The sequence below is a fragment of the Arvicanthis niloticus genome, chromosome 25 (genome assembly GCF_011762505.2).
Source record: "Arvicanthis niloticus isolate mArvNil1 chromosome 25, mArvNil1.pat.X, whole genome shotgun sequence".
Classification (NCBI taxonomy): Eukaryota; Metazoa; Chordata; class Mammalia; order Rodentia; family Muridae; genus Arvicanthis; species Arvicanthis niloticus.
In genome coordinates, this window is record NC_133433.1 from 1739921 (window position 1) to 1759328 (window position 19408).

At 43.8% G+C, this 19408-nt stretch overlaps 1 protein-coding gene across 3 annotated transcripts; it reads left to right on the forward strand.

Moving 5' to 3' along the window:
* Positions 1–2463: 2463 nt before the first annotated feature.
* Positions 2464–19101, forward strand: Pm20d2 (peptidase M20 domain containing 2). Of its 3 annotated transcripts, XM_076924012.1 has the most exons (8): positions 2471–3563; positions 5331–5479; positions 8537–8674; positions 9001–9143; positions 11136–11290; positions 13785–13920; positions 18186–18293; positions 18524–19101. In XM_076924012.1, exons 1-8 carry the CDS (start codon positions 3114–3116, stop codon positions 18676–18678), a joined length of 1434 nt encoding a protein of 477 aa, XP_076780127.1. In that variant the 5' UTR covers positions 2471–3113; the 3' UTR covers positions 18679–19101. The 3 variants fall into 3 exon arrangements, with proteins under 3 accessions (XP_076780126.1, XP_076780127.1, XP_076780125.1); XM_076924010.1 differs by lacking the exon at positions 8537–8674 and having other exon boundaries at positions 2481–3563; XM_076924011.1 differs by lacking the exons at positions 8537–8674; positions 13785–13920 and having other exon boundaries at positions 2464–3563; positions 18524–18666.
* The last annotated feature ends 307 nt before the right edge of the window (positions 19102–19408 follow it).

The following is a 19408-nucleotide window of genomic DNA, read 5'->3' on the forward strand; positions in this document are numbered from 1 at the left end:
GTAAAGGAAGAAAGACTCTTCAGTGTCCTTAGTGGTATCACAGATAGTGCAGACAGCTGTATGTAGAATAGTTAAAAGATACTGAGTTTTTTTAAAAGTACATTTCAAGAATTCCAGGTCCAACCCAGCTTTAGGAAGGTATTCCTGAGCTGGGAAGACGGCTCAAAATGTAAAAGCACTTTCTCTGCAAGTATATGTTCAAATCCCCATTGCCCTTGTAAAAAGCTGGATATGGCTCGCTCTCTCTCTCTCTCTCTCTCTCTCTCTCTCTCTCTCTCTCTCTCTCTCTCTCTGTGTGTGTGTGTGTGTGTGTGTGTGTATCTGTCTGTCTGTCTGTCTGTCTGTCTGTCCAGCTTTGATGGAAGGCAGACAGCTAGACCCTGAGAGGCTGGCCAGCCTGGTTAGCCAAAACAGGGGGCTATGGGTTCAAAGAGAGACCCTGTCTCAAGGCAATAAGGAGAGCAATAAAGAAAAAACCTGAAGTCCTGCTCTGGCCTCTACATGCATGTACACACACACTCCAACAAATAAAGACATGCTTTCTGCGCACCCAACTCTAATCTCCAAGTCAAGGTCTGAGGATCTATAACGTTGCATGGAGCTGAGGTTTCTGTTGGTAGATTGGTGTAGTGTAATGGTAATATTACCACGAGAGTCTAGAATAATAATTAGCTAAAAAATATATATTTACTGTCACAGAGGAAGGATGTCTTAGTGTTCTATGGCTATGAAGAGACACTGTGTCCATGGCAGACGTTATAAAAGAAAAGCACTTATTGGGGCTGTCTTACAGCTTCATAGGTTTAATCCAGTATCATCATGACAGGAAACATGGTGTCATGTAGGCAGACATGGTGCTAGAGAAGTGCCACAATGTCTTACATCCAACCCACAGGCAGCAGGAAGAGAAAGACACTGGGCCTGGCTTGGGCTTATACACACTCTTCTTGCCCCCCAGTGACACACTTCCTCCAACAAGGGCAAACCTAATCCCTGTCAAGTAGCACCTCTCCCTGATGACCAAGCATTCAAATATAGAAGTCTACAGGGACCATTCTTATTCAAACCACCACAAGGGATACATGATACATGCTGTTAGGTGCTAGAAAATGGAACAGAAAAGTATGAAGACCAAAGAGAAGATACCCATTCAAACAAATCATCATAATTTATTAAAGAGAGTCGGGAATTCAAATTACCATGCACAAGAAATCCATGAAGCCGAAAGTAGAAACTGAGTACATATATGTACGTGTTGGCATATATCCTCAGGATGAACCCAGCCCAGAGTTACCAATCTTTCCACCACCTCACATGGCAACACTATACTGTGTAGCAGGCAGCCTAAATAACATCTTGTCTCTAAAGCTTATATACGAGCCTGTCTGTAGCTGTTGACTGCTGCCTGGTGAGAATAGGATCTGCACTGCTATGGCAGAGTTCTGCTGAAAATTTATTGAAGATGATTCTGCCCATTGTGGTATAAAAAGATGCGTTTATGAATTCAGACGTCAAAAGCAATCAAGTGTGGTGGTTAAACATTGTCTTCTGTGGAATGCTGTGCCCAGTACTTAGTGGGCTGTGTTATTTGGGATACTTAGCTGTAAATTGAAGACAAATGGTCACATCATTAATAACCTCGTAGGTTGGGGTGAGAACCAGGTATTAACATTTAAAACATCCAGAAGAGCACTTGGTATAAAGTGCTCTTATTATTGTAACATTATTCTGGCTTTTAGCCAATTCACTGAGCAAAACAATCTGAAGTCTCATGGATGCTGGAAGAATCCTGTAAGGTGTGTATCAAGAGTAAAGTTTATTAAGAAAAATGACGCTGGGGCTGGGGGGATAGTTCAGCCATTAAGAGCATTTGTTGTTCTTGCCAGAGGACCAGGGTTCAGTTCTCATTCACCCACATGGTGGTTCCCAATCATGTGTAACTCCAGTTTCAGGCGATCTGATGCCCTCTTCTGACCTCCTCAGGCACCAGACAAGGCGTGCATGCATACATTCAGACAAAACATTCAAACAAAATAACAAAAAAATGTAAAAAAAAAAAAAAAAGTTTTTAAAAAGGAAACCGAGCCCATCCATGACTTTCCATCACATTTATTGTGTTTAGGGCTGAGTTTCGTTCGTTTAGGGTGTTAACTAAGGGTAGGTTTTCACATTAGAGTGTTACCTGGACTCTGGCATTATTAGGGTATAAACTAGTAAAAATTGATTACAGTCTTTTTCTTCTCTCCTTCCCTCCTCCTTCCTCGAGTTTACTCTGTGTAGCTTTGGCTGGCCTGGAACTCACTCTGTAGACCAAGCTGGCCTCGAACTCAGAGATCCACCTGCCTCTGCTTCCCAAGTGCGTGGGATTAAAGGGGTGCGCTCCTTTAAAAAAAAAAAAAAAGTATATGTTGTATCTTGTTTGACCTAGTTGTGGCAATTTAAGAAAGGATAGAACAGGAAGAACTGGCAGAAGCTTTAACCTCAGAACACTAATTTTTAGGTGTATCGTCAATAACACTTTTTGAACTTGTATCATCACTCTGGAGGAAAAGGAGAGTATGGCTCCGTGAATTTCTTCATCGGGTAACTTTAGACCCGTTATGATACGAACACAAGCTGTGCAAATCATGTTACTTGGGCTTATCGTCAATCAAAATTTTGGATGAAACTTGTCATATACAATTCCTCTTCTTAGGAGGAGCTGACGCCCCAGCTCCACGCCGAGCCTTGGAGGAGGCGGAGCTACAGGGCAACTCCTGGTCCTTGGGGATTAAGTTAGAGTCCAGGTTGTGTTGTCCGGTGGGCCAGCACGGAGCTCTGGTCACCGAAGCTGCCGAGGGCCACCGAGAACTGACAAGGACAGCGAGCATTGCCGACTGCCAAGGGCTGCCGAGGCGCCTAGACTTGCCGAGGGCTGCCGAGGACAGCTAAGCGTTGCCAAGGGCCGCCAAGCGCTGCCAAGGTGCGGAGCGGTGCACAGGGCTGGCGAGGACTGGCAAGGACTGCCGAACGGCGCCGAGCGTTGCCGAAGACCGACAAGACAGCCCAGGGCCGCCGAGCGCCGCCGAGCCTCGCAGAGGGCTGACTAGCATAGACCGTAGCACGCCCGCGCCATGGGTCCGGTGGAGGAGCGTCCCGCCGAGCCCGGCACGAGCAGCGCGGCGGAGCTGGAGCTGCTGAAGCGGCGCGCGGCCGAGCGCATCGACGAAGCGGCCGAGCGCCTGGGCGAGTTGAGCCGCGCCATCTGGAGCGCGCCGGAGCTGGCCTACGAAGAGCACCGCGCGCACGGCGAGCTCACGCGCTTCTTCGAGCGCGAGCCGCCGGCCGCCTCGTGGGCGGTGCAGCCGCACTTCGGGCTCCCCACCGCCTTCCGTGCCGAGTGGGCGCCGCCCGAGGCCCCGGCGGCTCCCCGCGCGCTGCAGCTGGGCTTCCTGTGCGAGTACGACGCGCTGCCAGCCCTGGGCCACGCCTGCGGCCACAACCTCATCGCCGAGGTCGGGGCGGCTGCGGCGCTTGGCCTGCGGGCTGCGCTGGAGAGCATCGCTGCGCCGCCGCCGGTCAAGGTGAGCCACGCCGGGCCAGCGCGGGGTGTGCCGGATCCAGCCCGGAGTGCCAAACCAGTTATTTTTGGTGGCAAACAGCTGCAGTTGTGTGATCTCTGGAGGAAATAAATGTAGACTCAACAAACAAAAGACTTCGATTTGAGTAATTAATATTTGTATAGTAAGTTACACTGTTTCGAACTACCACCAGACTGCCAAACCTCTAAAAGAGTAAAACTAACGGAGAAGCGAGCAAAACATTTACTCCGTAGATGGGTTCATATTTACGTGTACATTTTTCTTTCATATTAAACAGGCGTCTCCGTTCTTTAAGCAGGAGAAAGTCGTGCATGTCTGTCTTAGGCAGGTCTGATCTTGTGTTTACTCTTTCGGATGGTATATTTAATTCTGTGAGCCAAGAACCAACCATCTGTCACTCGGCCCGGTTCATCCTCCCCAGTGACAGTAATTCTCTACAACAGTTCATCTCTTGTGGCCCTTTCCCTTATGCTAGCTACCTTCTCTTTTAAGCCTCTGGGTTTTTGTTTTGTTCGAGGAGGAGGGTGTGAGACCCTTGGATAGACTTCTAAAAGTTCTCAGCAGTTGGCAATGAGCCCAGTAGATTCAGAGTAAGGAGCGGCTCAGTGGCCAGGAGTGGTGGTGCATGCCAGGTGGAGCTCTGTGAGTTCGAGGTCAGCCTAGTCTATATGAGCTCCAGGAAGTCAGGATTACATAGAGAGACCCTGTCTTACCCCCTCCCTCAAAAAGCAACTCAATTTAAGATAATTTATAAATTTAAAAATAAAGCCAGATTTTGAGAAGTATACCTACTTCAAATTTCAAGTGGCTGTACTCAGCAACGTTCCTCTCTTACCAGAAAATGGAATGTGAGTGGATCCCTTTTGCAAGCAAAGCCTTTTAAAAAAACTCGTCTTGTTTCATTGTATTTTTATACGTGGCCTTAACAATACATTAACCTTATGCAGATGATGTGTCTTTGCTTTTTAAAAATTGCTTGAAGAAGTTAAGCTTAGATATCAAAGTAAAATGTTTATTCTGCAAAGTTCTCTTTTGTTTGATTAGGTGTTTGGTGACCATTAAATCTTCCTGGTTGAACTGGTGGAATCGAATTAGTAAGTTTGTGTAATAGTCAGCGGTTTCTAACCATGGCACTGGGATTGTTTAATGCTCATCAATGAAAGGTTAATGAATTAAGACTTTTAAAAAGTGGTTTCTCAGTGAGGAGTCAGAGTTCCAACCAGAAGCCCAGCAGAGCTATCTAAGCTCTGAAGACCCGCTCTGTAACCCAGGAAGCCTGCAGCCTGCCCGAATGATGCAGACTACTTACTACCTTGTTACCTTCTTGTGAGGGTAACAGACAGGCCACTTGCAAGGTCCTCACCAGTAAAGCTTATGACTAATTATGCCTGTCCTATACATACACTAACAGGCTTAGCCATGAAGAAACTTTAACAGATAAGTCCTAGCAAGTGTTGAAGTACATAGAATTCTACTTTTTTTTTGTCTTTGTTATAACTTAGTTTAAGATGAGCTATAAAATTGGGGAAATTTTCCTATAGCATTTATAGCAGATTACTGTAACAATACAGGTTACACTTTGTGATTTTTGCACCATATATTTCAATTCATAGTGTAAATGTCAGACGATAACTTCTCTTTAGGGTTTAAGCACTTAAGTGTATATTCTGAATGCACATGCACTAAAAAAAAAACATGTAGTGTTTTCCTGCTATGGATCTCTTTGCTAATATCTGCGTTTCCTTGTAGGTAATTGTCCTGGGAACCCCTGCAGAAGAAGATGGTGGTGGCAAAATTGATCTCATTGAAGCAGGTGCTTTTGAAAACCTTGATGTTGTTTTTATGGCTCATCCGTCTCAAGAGAATGCCGCCTATCTACTGGATGTGGCCGAGCATGAGTAAGTAATCACGTGGAAGATAATTTCTTAGTGGGCAATAGACTGAAGAATACTTGAAGCTAAGGCAAAAGCACTTGTCATGGAAGCCTAGGGACCTGAATTCAATCCCCAGAACCCACATCAATTCGGAGAGAACAGAGTTGTCCTTTGATCTCCACAGGTGTTCCATTGTGTGCACATGGGCACCCTCCCCCACCACAGACATAGTTTAAAAAAAAAGAAAAGGAAAGTAAGCCAGACTCTAAACCTTATACATTTATAATGTAAAATGAACTGGGTGTGGCCTGCTCACCTCTAATCTCAGGAGGTTACAACATGAGGCTAGTGTGGCCTGCACAGAAGACCCTGGGAACTGCATAATAATGATGTGGGGTTTGCTTTACCTCCTCCCTTCTGATCATGATTTGTTATTATGGTCATAGTTAAACTATTAAAGGAGTCTCAAACTCTTGGGCTCTCTTTTGAACTTAGTCTGCCTCCTGGAAAACAGCTGTCCTTTGATAGGGAATTGTCTTTACCAGGGACAGTTTTGTTAAGACAAGAAGAAAGCACTTCTTCATGCTGTTTTTAACTTGGTGCTATGGAACTGGAGGAGGGTTCTCTTTTGCATCTAGAAGGATGTGTCCTTGAACTGGTGTGAATTTTTAACCACAAATGACAGTGAGAGTAGAGACAGTTGTGGTATGGTTAGTGGTCCAGTCCCGAGGAGACACTGCTGAGCTGTGTCAGCTAATTCTGTAGTAGCTGGAACTCTCGGGTGTGATAATAGAACTTTTCCTGCAGTGTAGCTGTGCTCAAGAGTTTCACTTCTCTGAGCTCCTCCGGACCTTGTTTTCAGAGGGTAGTCATTTTAATTGTTTCTTCCTTCCTTCCTTCCTGTCTTCCTTCCTTCCTTTCATCCAACTCTCTATTTATTAATTTGCTTTTTCAGACAGGGTTTCTCTGTGTAGCCTTGGCTGTAACTCACTCTGAATTCACTCTGTAGAGCAGGCTGGCCTCGAACTCACAAAGGTCTGCCTATCTTTGTCTCCAGAGTACTGGGATTAAAGTATTGGTATAGCACTGCCCAGCAGTATCTTCATTCTTACCAACTTGGAACTGTTACTGTGAGAGTAGAAACAATTCACTTTGTGTGGGGGTGCAGATATAATTTTATCTCTGTACTTCTGGAAAACATTAGAAGTTACACATCTCTGCCAGTACTTCTGGCTGGAAGAGGCCTGCAAGCTGTAGGCAGGTTTCCCAGACTACGAGGATTATATTTAGGCCTTGATCTTATATTTGTCTTGATCTTAAAGTCAACCCCAATTGGTTCTACATACTCCACCCCCTCAGTTAAAGTCTAGTATATAGCACAGGCTTGCCTGGAACTCACTATGTAGTGGAGGTTGTCCTTGAACTACTTGCCTATACTATCTCAGTACTGGGATTACAGGTGTGTGCCCATGTCTTGTTTGTGTGGTACTGGGGAGTGACTAACCCAAGACTTTATGCATGCTGGATAAGAACTCTGTCATCTGAACCATGTGCCTAGCTGAACTTTTTGTTTGTTTGTTGATTTAAATATTCTCATATAACCCAGGCTAGCCTCAAATTTGCTATGTAGCTGAAGATGTTCTTGAACTTCTGATACTCTTGCATCCCCAGTACTGGGATTACAGGTGTACACCACTATGCCTAGTTGTATATGGAGTTAGAGATTGAGGCCAGTGCTGAGTATATGCTAGGCAGACATTCTACCAGCTGAACTCTGGTGATACCTACACACACACACACACACACACACACACACACACACACACACACATCTTACTATGCAGCCCTGGCCCTGAAACTCAGTATGCAGTCTAGGCTGGCCTTGAATTTGTAAAGATCTACCTGCCCTGCTTCCTGAGTGCTGGGATTAAAGGTGTTTATTTATTTATCATTAGCAGGTATGTATATGATGAGGGGCATGCATGCCTTGATACACACATTGCAGTCAGAGGACCCTGGTGGAGTTGGTTCTCCTTGTAGCATTATGGGGGTTCCAAGGATCAAACTCAGGTTTCAGGGTATCAGACTTGTTTGGCAAATGCTTTGCCTGCAGGTCTGCCTTACCAGCGCTGCCCCCCACCTCTTTAACTTAACAGTTTGTCTTAAAAATAATTATACATCAGTTAAACAAACTGTTATTTTATCAAAAACAGACTTTTGAAGTTAAAATACTACTATTTACATAAAAGATCTATTAATATTTCTTTTTCTCATTTTCTATTCTTTAACTATGGTCTTAAACTTTGTGTTTAATATAGTCTAAGAATTTGACAACCTTTTTAATTTTTTTATCGTGTGTGTGTGTGTGTGTGTGTGTACAGGCACAAGTATGTTCCATAGTATGACTATGGTATGATAGCAAGAGAGCATCTTGCAGAGGTCAATGTCTCCTTCCACCTTAATGAGTCCCAGGGATCAAACTCAGATTTTCATGTGTGGAGCCAAGTATCTATCTGCTGAGCCATCTTACCAACCCTTGATAACTATTTATGTAGTAGAATAATAATTTATAAAGTTAAAAAATATTACTGATAATAGCCTTTGTAACATTAGAAAATTTTGGTCAGAAATAGCTGACAGTGTTTCGATACTTTATAACGTTGAGATAATTGGATTTTCAAACATTGTCCTAATGTATTTTAATTATTTTTTTAAATTATTTTTTCTTTCCTTGCCCTTCCTTCTCATCCTTTTTCCTCAGACAGGGTCTTGTTATATAACCCTAACTGGCCTGGGATTTCCTATAGTTATCCTTGATCTACTTCCCTCTGCTTTCTGAGTGCAGGGATTAAACAAGTGAGCCACCATTCCCAGCTGACCTTTTGAAGACAGGGTTACCTGAGTTCTTGAAGCTTTCGATACAGAACTGTCACACACAATACTGTATTAAGGATAAAGACATGTTTGTGATTTCAGCATCTAATATTTACTTGAACTAGGTTGTTGGGCAGTCTCCTTTATCTCTGTGTTTGGATTTTTCTTTTCTTTTTTCGGGTTTTTTTTTTTTTTCCATCTCTCTAGAAATGGAACACAGAGCCTTCCACGTGGTAAGCAGACACTCCCAAGGAACTACAGTCTTGTTCCCACATTCCTATGCTTTTACTACAGATGCTTTTCAAATACAAAGTCCAATACGAGGGCTAACAGATGGCTCTGTAGGTAAGAACTGTTACTGCTTCATCAAAGAACTTGTTTGATTTCCACATACGTCAGGCAGCTCGCAACATCCTGTAACTCCAGTTTCAGGGTTCTGATTTGCTCTTCTGGCATTCATGTGTACAAACTCTCTCTCTCTCTCTCTCTCTCTCTCTCTCACACACACACACACACACACACACACGTGAGTGCACCCCCACACCCCTTCCCAGCTCTGCATTCACATGTACATACATAGACACAGAAGCATACACAACTAATTGGATTTTCTTATTTTAGTGATATTGGAAAAAGTAATTTCCAGTGACTTCTTTTGTTTTATTTCCCAGTGTGACTGTGAAGTACTACGGAAAAGCGTCTCACGCTGCCGCGTACCCTTGGGAGGGAGTGAACGCCTTGGACGCCGCAGTTCTTGCCTATAATAACCTCTCTGCATTGAGACAGCAGATGAAACCAACCTGGAGAGCTCATGGTATGCACACCAAATGTTTGTACAGTAACTAGTGCTTATTATATTTCAGTGCAGTAAGATTATTTAATACTAGACTTTTTAAGATTAGGGGTTGGAAGCTAGGAGGTGGTGGCTCAAGTCTTTAACCCCAGCAGAAGCAGGTGGATCTCTGAGTTCGAGCCCATCCTGGTCTACAGAATGAGTTCCAGGACAGCCAGAGTGCATGCGTGCACGAGCGCACGTGCTCCGGTGTGCGTGCGCACACGCACACACACACACACAGAGCTGGGGATGTAGTTCAGTTCATAGAATGCTCACCTTGAGTGCACTGCGGGCTGGGTTTGACTCCCAGCACTGCTGTGTAAAGCCTGACCTATCACACACCTGTAATCCCAGTCCTTGGGAATCAGAAATTCGTGATCATCCTCAGCCACAGGTAAATATGAGGGCAACCTGGGATAAATGAGATTCTTTCTCAAAAAAATACGTATTGGTTACTAGTTTTACTTACTCAGGGGCTAGTACACTCTTTTAAAATTCTGTGTATAGAAATACAGTAGCATGGTCTTCCCTGAAGGGTACACATTTTCTCCCACCCTGTCTGGGATTATACGCATGAGCCATGACACCAATTTTTGATATCCTTTCCCTCCCCCACACCCTCCCTCCTTTCTTCCCTTCTTTTTTCTTTCCTTCTTTTGGTTTATTTCTGTATGATCTAGCAAATCATGCTTTAATCACTGTTTAATTCTGAAGAATACTCTGTTTTGCTGTATGCTGAAATCAGTTTGTAATTGTCCTTTTGCAAGTTTCTTGTCTTTTTTTTTTTTTTTTTTTGGTTGGAGTAGCAGGTGGTTTAAGGTGGGTTTTCACTATGTAGACCAGGCTCTAGCCTCAAATTCATGCAGTTGTTTTGAGTCAGCTTCCTGAGCGCTGAGGTTGCAGGCCTGACCTATCTTGCTGCTTGCCTTAAATTCCTCAGAAGAGATAGGAGTGGAAAACTTTTAATTAGATGATTGGAAATTCAGTTTTTTCTCCTCCTCTTCCTCCTCCTCTTCTTCCTCCTTTTCTTCTCCTTCCTCCTCCTCTTCTTCTCCTTCCTCTTCCTCTTCCTTCTTCTTCTCTACTCTCTTTTGTATGTTTAAAATGAGGTCTTTTGCAATTCAGGCTCTGTAGCTAAGGATTGCCTTGAACTCATGGTCTTGCTGTCTCTTCCTCGTAAGTGCTGAGATTGTAGAGCTGCACAACTGGCTGTGATTAGATCCTCTATATCTCCTTTAGTTATTAATAGGAACAAATAAATCTTCATTTTGTGTGATCCCAAACAAATGTGTGTTTTGATAGTTTACAGCACTTAGGGGTCTTTGTTCTGCTTTTGTTTCTAGACATGATTGTAGCCAAAGGTCTGAGAAGGGATCATAGTAGTCTCTAATTGGTATGAAAAGTATTTCTCCACCACTAAGTGTCATTTAAAAGATTCATAGGGTTTTTCAAATATGATGATAGTTACAGGGCCTCAGGGTGTTGTGAAAGATTGTGTCAAATGTTTTTTAAATTGCACAGCTGTAATAAAGCCTATGGAGACAAATTTCCTCCAGAAAGTTTAAGACACTGTTTGGTTTTTGTGGTTCCATACTTCTGTATTTCTTTATTATCTGTATTATGATCTCTCCTTCCTCATCTCCTTTATTCTTTTCTTCTTTCCAGTTCTGGGAATTAAACCCAGAATCTCACACATGCTCGGCAAGTGTTCTGTTGCTAACTTTATACTCAACACAAGTTGTAAGTCCTTAACATTAAATGGCTTCCTTAGAATAAAGTACATAGAGACAATTTTCCCGTATTAGCTGGGAAATAGAACCCCTCTGTAACAGTGTTTTACAGCACGTCAAAGTCTTTGTTTATCAGTGAAACTGATAAGAAGGAATTATTTTCCCTTTTATACTGGCTGCAAAACTTTTTTTAAAAAACAAATCACCAAGTTTAACTTCAGTAATTTGGATCTTTTTACAGGTATAATAAAAAACGGCGGTGTAAAGCCCAATATCATCCCCTCTTACTCTGAATTAGTCTATTACTTCCGTGCGCCCTCAATGAAAGAGCTTCAGGTTCTGACCAAAAAGGCAGAAGATTCCTTCAGAGCTGCGGCTTTGGCTACAGGCTGCACAGTAAGACATTTCAGAGTTAATTATGATCTCGGTTATGTGTGGGCTGTGGCTGTCCATGTTGCTTCGTTAAAGACTACCTTGGTTCTTTTCTTCTTGCAGTGATTTTTAGTTTGTGTTGGTGGTGGTGCTGGGGACCTGTCTCCGCCTTGCCCTCACTGCTGATGTCTTGACTCTTCAGAAGTTGGCTAAATATTTGATGTGAATGCCTTTAATGAGTGTTGAATGTAAAAGCTTTTAATTCTGACATATTTCTTCAGTGACTGCAATTGAGAATACTGATTGGTCACCTCACTCAGACAACATCTGAGTACTTAGCATAACATTGTGCCAGGGTCCCTGTCTTTTTACATCACTTTGTGTGCCTCCAATAAAGGGCACTTCATGACAGTATCTGAGTTTGTCATTGGCAAGGGTGTTATATAAGTGTGTAAGGTTCGCTGGGATGGAAGTCAAGATAGACTCAGAGCAAAGGAGAGTTTTTTGTGAAGTTGGAAACATTTCAGTATCAGCCACATATGTTGCGACATGGGATGAGGGTCATAGTTACATAAAGTTCAAATACTGTAGAGTCTGGTTGGGGAGACAAGATCTTAGATGTTGCTTTTAGAGAGACAAGATCTGTGTCTCTTGTCCACTAGAAACATAGTATCTCTGGGGCTCTGTTTCTCACTGGAAAAATAGGGACAACAATGTCATTTCTCCAGGTTTCTTGTGAGGGACAGATGAAGTAACATCTGTGAAGAGATCCCAGCTAGCCTTCCCGTTGTTCTGTCCTTGATGGAACAGTTGTTCACGTGGTAGTGTGTCTATCCTCACAGTGTGCACTTTTTTTTTTTTTTTTTTTTTTGGTTTTTTGAGACAGGGTTTCTCTGTGTAGCCCTGGCTGTCCTGGAACTCACTCTCTACACCAGGCTGGCTCGAACTCAGAAATCCGCCTGCCTCTGCCTCCCAAGTGCTGGGATTAAAGGCGTGCGCCACCACTGCCCGGCTCAGTGTGCACCTTTTTGTCTTGAGAGTAGAAGGAACACTGCTGGGTGGAGCAGAGCAGTTAAGACAGTTTCCAAGAGGGGCCTGTAGCTTAGCTTGGTAAACACAGGACTCTGGGTTCAGTTCCCAGTCGACAGGATGGGAGGAGGTGGGTTTCCTGAAATATGCAGACCTGGTTGAGCTTTGAAGGAGGATCAGACTTCCAGATACAGGGACAGTAAAGAGACCTCAGAGGCAGGTAATGTGGTTGGAGAGACAAGAATGCATAAATGCTCATCCTGTGTGGTGACTAGATAAACAGGTGGACAAGACGTGAGAAGAGTAATGACATCTTCTTAAGCCATTTGCAAAGAGATTGAGTGTACGACCATAAAGCTCCCACAACCCAGGGCACTAAACACTTACTTCCTTATAACTATAAATAATCTAAATATTTCTAAGTGAGAAACATGAACTATCATTACTATCATTAGTTAATATCTCAGCGTATTCACTGAGCTAGGGCTTAGGCGCCGGAGAGACGGCTTCGTCAGCAGAGCGCTTGCTTTGCAAACTGAGGACCTGAGTTTGATCTCCACAGCCCACTTTGAAAAGGTCGGTGAGGTGCAGTGCACTTGTAAGCCCGGCTCTGGGGAGCCAGACACAGGCAGATTTCTGCACCCCACTAGCCAGCCAGCCTAGCTGGCTTGGTGAGCACCCAGCAAAAGTAGAGGCTGGAACCCAAAGAGGATGGGCTCATGATCACCGTCACCTGAGCTTGTTCTCATGTCTTCCACATGCACACACGTGTGCATGAACCATGTGGAGTTCATTGTTAGACTGAAATAATAGCCTTTCACTAATTTATATTTTGACTGATTTATAAAGTATGTTTGCCATTATTCCTACCTTGGCTGCCAAAAATAAAAGAAATTTGATCCCTGATGTTTGGTGATGAGCTTTTTTGATTATTGAAAACAAAAACCGTTAAGTGGGCGTGCACAGTCGCATAGAGGCTGCTTCTGTGTCTTCACGTAACATCAGTAAGCACGGCCATTGTGAGTCTGCCTTCCTGGAATGTCTGTGTTCTCTGAGGATCCTTTTGAAACAAGGCTGAGAGATATCAGGGACAGTCCTGTGTTAAGGGTATTAACTTGAATAGATGTTTTGTTTTCCTTTTGGAGACTGAACTCTAGAACAGTGTCCTTCAGAGTGGTTCAGGGTCAGAATGACTTGGAGGTTCAGGTTCTAAAAAGGAAGTTTCTGGGTACCCCCTAAACCGTTTTCAGGTGACTGAGGTTGATACTGGCTGGCCAGGATAGAATTTAGGAACTCTAACTTTATAATGCACTGTTTTGTTTTGTTTTGTTTTTGTTTTTTTAAAGGTAAGAGATTTGTGGGAGTTTATGTCTGGGATGGAAAGTGTCCATCCTGAAAACATTTCCTGTTAGAAACCATCAATCACTGTTTTGGAATTAGTGGATTTGAGTTTTTAATCTCAAGCTTTGTTTTGTAATTTTTTTATTAGGTAGAAATTAAAAGTGAAGCACACGATTATTACAATGTCATTCCCAATAAGACACTGTGCAGTGCGTATATGGAGAACGGGAAAAAGCTGGGAATAGAATTCATTTCAGAAGACGCAGTGTTGAATGGCCCTTCAGGTAACTAAACTGTCATAGATTGAGCTGTTTTAGCCAGAAAAATGCAAATTTATATTTAACCATCTTAAGAGGCAAGGAGGACTGTCACTGCGTCTTTCAAGTGGGATCTTGCTGTAGCCCAGACTGGCCTCAAAATCCACACATTGCCGACACTGACCGTGATCTTGGCCCTCCTGCCTCTGCTTCCCCACGCCGCCACCAGGGACTTATTACATAGATGCTGGGAGTTGAGCCCAGGCTTCGTGCGTGTTGAGTAAGCACTGCCAACCCTGATGCTTTTTAACAAAATGTGTGTGAGTATTTTGCCTGTGTGTGCAATACCGTCTGCTTGCCCAGTGCCCTTGCAAGCCAGCACAGGGCATTGTGTTCTCTGGAACTTGAGTTTATAGGAAGTTAGGAGCTGCCATGTGGGTGTCGAGAACCAAACCTGGGTGCTCTGCAAAAGCAGCAAATGCTCTAATCTTCGGGGCCACCTTCCACCTCCCTAATGGTATTTTTAATGATATTCCTTCACACTTAGGTTATTGAAAAGAAGCTACTGAACTCCTCAGTGAGTGCGGAGTGTCACAATAGTAGTTGTTTTTAAAAATGGTCAGTCTGCTAGGAGTGGTCGAAATATTTCTAGTGTTTACATTTAATTCAATTTTTTTTTTTTTTTTTTTTTTTTTTTTTTTTTTTTTTTTTTTTTTTTTTTTTTTTTTTGTGATGCTGGGATCAAACCCACAGCCTTGTGTGTGCTTAGCAGGTGCTCTACCACTAATCTACCACTAAGCTATATCTCTAGCCTTTACTTCTAATCTTCAAATAAGCTACTAAAATGGGAGACAGGATTTTAATTCATTTCAGCTCACCACAGTAGCAGGTGATTAAGTATGTAGTGATCCCATGCATGTTCAGAGTCTGAGGAGTCTCCCATCTTACAGTTTAGCTATATTTGGGATTTACTTATTTATTGAGACCAGGTCTTCCTGTGTGTTGTCTAGGCTGGCCTTTGCCTGTGGTCCTCCTACTTGAGGCTCTTAATGTTTGGGAGTACAGGTGTGTGCCACCACATCCAGCTTACTAGCATTAATGCGTGTGTGGATGGATGTCATGAGATCCCTTAGAACTAGAGTTTCAGATAATTATAAGCTTCTGTATGGGCGCAGAACATAAAATCCCAGCTCTTCTGCGAGAGCAGTAAGCACTCTGTGCACTTAGTTATCTCCCCGGCTCCTATTTGTAAAGCTTTTATTTATTAGTATGTATATGTGAGTACATGATGTATATGTGTGTGCGTGCATGTATGCATGCATGCGTGTGTTTGTGTGTTTGTGTGTTTGTGTGTGTGTGTGTGTGTGTGTGTGTGTGTAGTTGTGCATGCCATAGCATGCCTTTAATCTCCACACCAGGAAGACAGGTGGATCTTTGTGAGTGTAAGGACAGCTAGGGCTACTACATGGTGAGACCCTGTCTCAGATAAAAAGAAGGAAGAGGAGGGGGAGGGAAGAGGGAGGAAGAAGAAGAGGAGGAAGAGGAGGAAGAAGATTAGCTTTAATGAAAACAAAATGCATGCAAACAAAAGATTTTTTTATGAGAAAACTGAAATAGATGAAAAAGAAAAAAATAAGTAAATGCAGCAAGGTTCCAGAAAGAGGGTAAGAGTTCAGAGACCCCTCCCAACCCTTCCCCAGGAAGCTGTTCAGAGGCCCCTCCCCAGGACACTGTTCGGAGACCCCTCCCGAGGAAGCTGTTCAGGGCCCCCTCCCTGCGACATGGTTGGCACAAGGACTGAGGTGCAAGGCTGAGGGTTAGCAGGGAATCCAGTGCTGGCTTCTGCAGCACATGAACTAAAACTGCAGTGAACAGATTTGTGTGGTCTCTGCAGATGGTGAAACTTTCCATGGATTTGATTAAAACTGGAGAATTGTGAGTAAAATCAGTGGAATATATGTAGACCTATCCTTCCATGTTCACACCACCCACACACACTCAAAACATATCTTGAGACAGAGTTTTATGTGAGCCAGGTTACTCTTGAACTTGCCCTGTACTTGAGGGTGACCTTGAACTGTTCATTCCTCCCCTCCTGAGTGTTGAGATTTTAGGCATAGAGCACCACGTTTGGTTTGTGCGGTCCTGGGGACCAGACCTGGGCTTCATGTGTGCTCTTGGCAAGCTCTCTTCCAAGTTCTGTCCCAGGGAATACAGTAATATGAGTATTCCAGTTTGCACAGGGCTGTACTTTTGTAAGATGTCACCATGGGGGCCTGCAGGATAGGGGATATATAGACTCTCTGATAGCTTCCAAATAAAAGAACAAATAGATAATGTCGTCAAATCTGTCCTCGCACACAACCTGGAGTCTGCACTTTAGCTTTCTCTCCACGGCTGAGCTTCCTGTGGCTGAACTTGCAGATGTTCTTCCCCACTGCAGCGGTTACATTATGGATACACAATAGCACCATCTCTTGGGAATGGGTGACCGTGCAGCTGTGCTCCAGCATACGGTCTGCTTGCACTGTTCTACTGTCACGGTTAGGGGAGTCAGACGTCCTCAGACAAGGGCACTTGGAGGGCACTTTAGATGAATACACTTGGGTCTGAAATGGGGTTACGGGTGAAAACTATGTTTCCAGAGCCAGCTTCTCAGTGAGTTCAACCAACACAAGACAATTTCCCAACGTACTGTACCCCACTGAGTACCCACTTAGTGTGTATTACAGAAACAATTTTACAGTGCCTCAAATCCCAACCTTTGCCACATAACTTGTAGCCATGAGACATTTAGACATTTGTCTGTAAGACTTGGTTTCTTCCCAAGTAAAATGAGAACTCTTCAAGTATAAACAGGAAACCTGAGTGTATACAGGTGACACAAGTACAATCTCAGGACTCAGGAGGTTGAGGCAGGAGGATCACAAGTTCAAGACTATCCTGTGATACATATCAAGACCTTTTCTTAAAAAACAGAAGGACAAAGCGTAAAATTTTTAAAGTAAATGAGAATGTATATGAAGTTCTTAGAGTTTTAAGCAAAGTAGTCCCTGTTACCATTGGCCACTCGTGTTAATTTCCTCCCCTTACATCTGCCCTTGTGTGGTCTACCTGCCAGGCACAGGGTTAACCGAGCAGGAGTCACTAAGTAGCCACTGAATTAGCTTCATAATGCTTTGCTTTTATTGTGATTTAGTCAACAGATGTTAGCATCTGTCTTGTGACAAGCCAGGTGTGTGGCAATTTAAAATCCCACTTCTTGACTAATTAGTCAAATAACCCAAGAGGAAGTAAGCTGAAACTGAAAAGTGATTTGTTCCTATTGTGCTTACTGTGAGCACTTCTGCTAGAGAAACTGACCTTCCCAGGCTTGCTCAGGGAGCAGTAGATGACAGGGAGCAGCAGGGCTGGGGGTGTGGCTCAGTGGGTAGCTCAGTCCCTAGCATGCCCGAAAGTTCTACCTCAGCATTGCATAACCTAAGCATAATGGAACCTGGTATAATTTCAGTGCTTGAAAGAGAGAGGCAAGAGGATCAGAGATTCAAGGTTTACTGAGTTTAAGGCTATCCAGGGCCACATAATACCTTGTCTTTAAAAAAGAAAGGAAGAAAGAGACATTGAAAAACCAAAGAACAGTATGTGCTGCAGTCCCGTTGTCTGGCAGAGCATGGTAGATGTCCAGAGCAGTAGATACAGAGGATTAGCGGTGCTGTTGGCATGAGATCAGGTTAGAGGGGTGAGTGGAGGGAAGCATGATTCGGAGCTGTCTGGGAGGTGGTGTCAACAGTCGGCATGCAGCAGCACACGGTGATAATGAATCTGATTCTAGCTATGTTGAGTCTACATAAGACATGGAGGAGGAACTATCAGGCGGGCAGTAGGATTATAAGCACGAGGGTTAGAGGAGAACTAAGAATGTATTTTGAGTTGCTAATCTGAAGCAATAAATAGAGAAATATCTGAGAACATGGTGTGAGAAGAGGAGAGGACTGGCATCAAGTCTCAAGGAACCAATCTCTCACAGTCGGGAGAGGGCTCTGTAGCCCTGGGACAGAGGAGGAGCCCACAGGGTTCCCAGTGGGGTGCTGGTGGGGCTAGCTTTGTGGCTGGGCAAGGACAGGTCTGGAGATTGCTTTGTTAGAGCAGCTTAGCCAATTCAGAGGCCTGAACAGCAGATAGCTCTCCCAGAAGTTCATCCTGAGAACCATGACCAAGCACAGGATTCTAGTTACAACTTCACCTTCAGAATATTTAACCAAATATCTCTTTCTTCCCTTCTGGGTTTCAAGGCTCTACTGATTTTGGAAATGTCAGTTTTGTGGTTCCTGGGATTCATCCGTATTTTTACATTGGGACTGATGCCTTAAATCACACAGAGCAGTACACAGAAGCTGCAGGTGAGCAAGCGAGCGAGCAAGTGAGCAAGCAAGAGCTGCGGGTGTGCAAGGCTCTCTCCCTCTTCCTGCTAAGTGCTGCTCTTGAGCCCATCCTTCTATAACATCGCTTCAGAAAACACTGTATTATGCTCAGAGGCTGGAGAGACAGCTTAGGTACTGAGAGGTAACCTGGGGAAATGATAAATGCATTTTAATAGAGAGAGGTATTTTGATTTGTTTTCACCTCCTAGGATCACAAGCAGCTCAGTTGTACACTCTGCGTACAGCCAAAGCTCTGGCAATGACTGCACTGGATGTCATCTTTAAGCCGGAGTTGCTGGAAGGAATCAGAAAGGAGTTTAAGTCGAAACTTCAAGAAGAACAGCTTGTAAATACACCAACATAGAAGGAAAACCTAGGAACTGACTGCTCAGGAAACGATACATTTTGTTTGTTTGTTTGTTTGTTTGTTTTTACTTGTAATGTTTTTTTCAATGAAAGAGAGCATGCTTGTTTTTCAGTGTTTGTGAGAACAAGACTTAGCAAATCTAGACTCATGTCTAGATTTAGTGGAGTTTGTGATGCTTCTGGCATTGGTGTGTATTACCATCTATTAAGCCAGATGATACCTGATTGTGTAACATTCGGTAATGTTTTGTAAATGTATCTGCTGTATAGTGTTACAAGTCCCACAGGTTTCAGAACTTAACACTCATGAACTCTGTGCTTCAGAGTAGAAAATGTCTTCTCAGCAGTTTTGTTTATTTTACATCTGACTGTATCTGTCTGGGTCTAAAGAAAAATATATAATAAACATATGCTTGTGTGACACTTTACTTTTAACACGGGGGTTGGGGGGAGAGCGCAGGGCCGAGCCTTTCCGGCAGGGTGGGGTTGCGTGCTATGTTGCAGGAGTTGGCAGAGGAGCCCAGGCTGGGGGTGCTCTGTTCTACAGTGTCCTGCACGGTTCCCACTACCCAGCAGCCTCAGAAGAGTCCTAGAGCCTTGTGCTGGCCCGGCAGTAATGTAAACGGAAAAGAGGCCTTGGAAAGGAGGCTCTGTAGCCCCTACACTGACTTAGTTAAACTTCCTGCGGGTTCTCTGGACTTTCTCTTTTGCCTTCTCCGCCCACCACA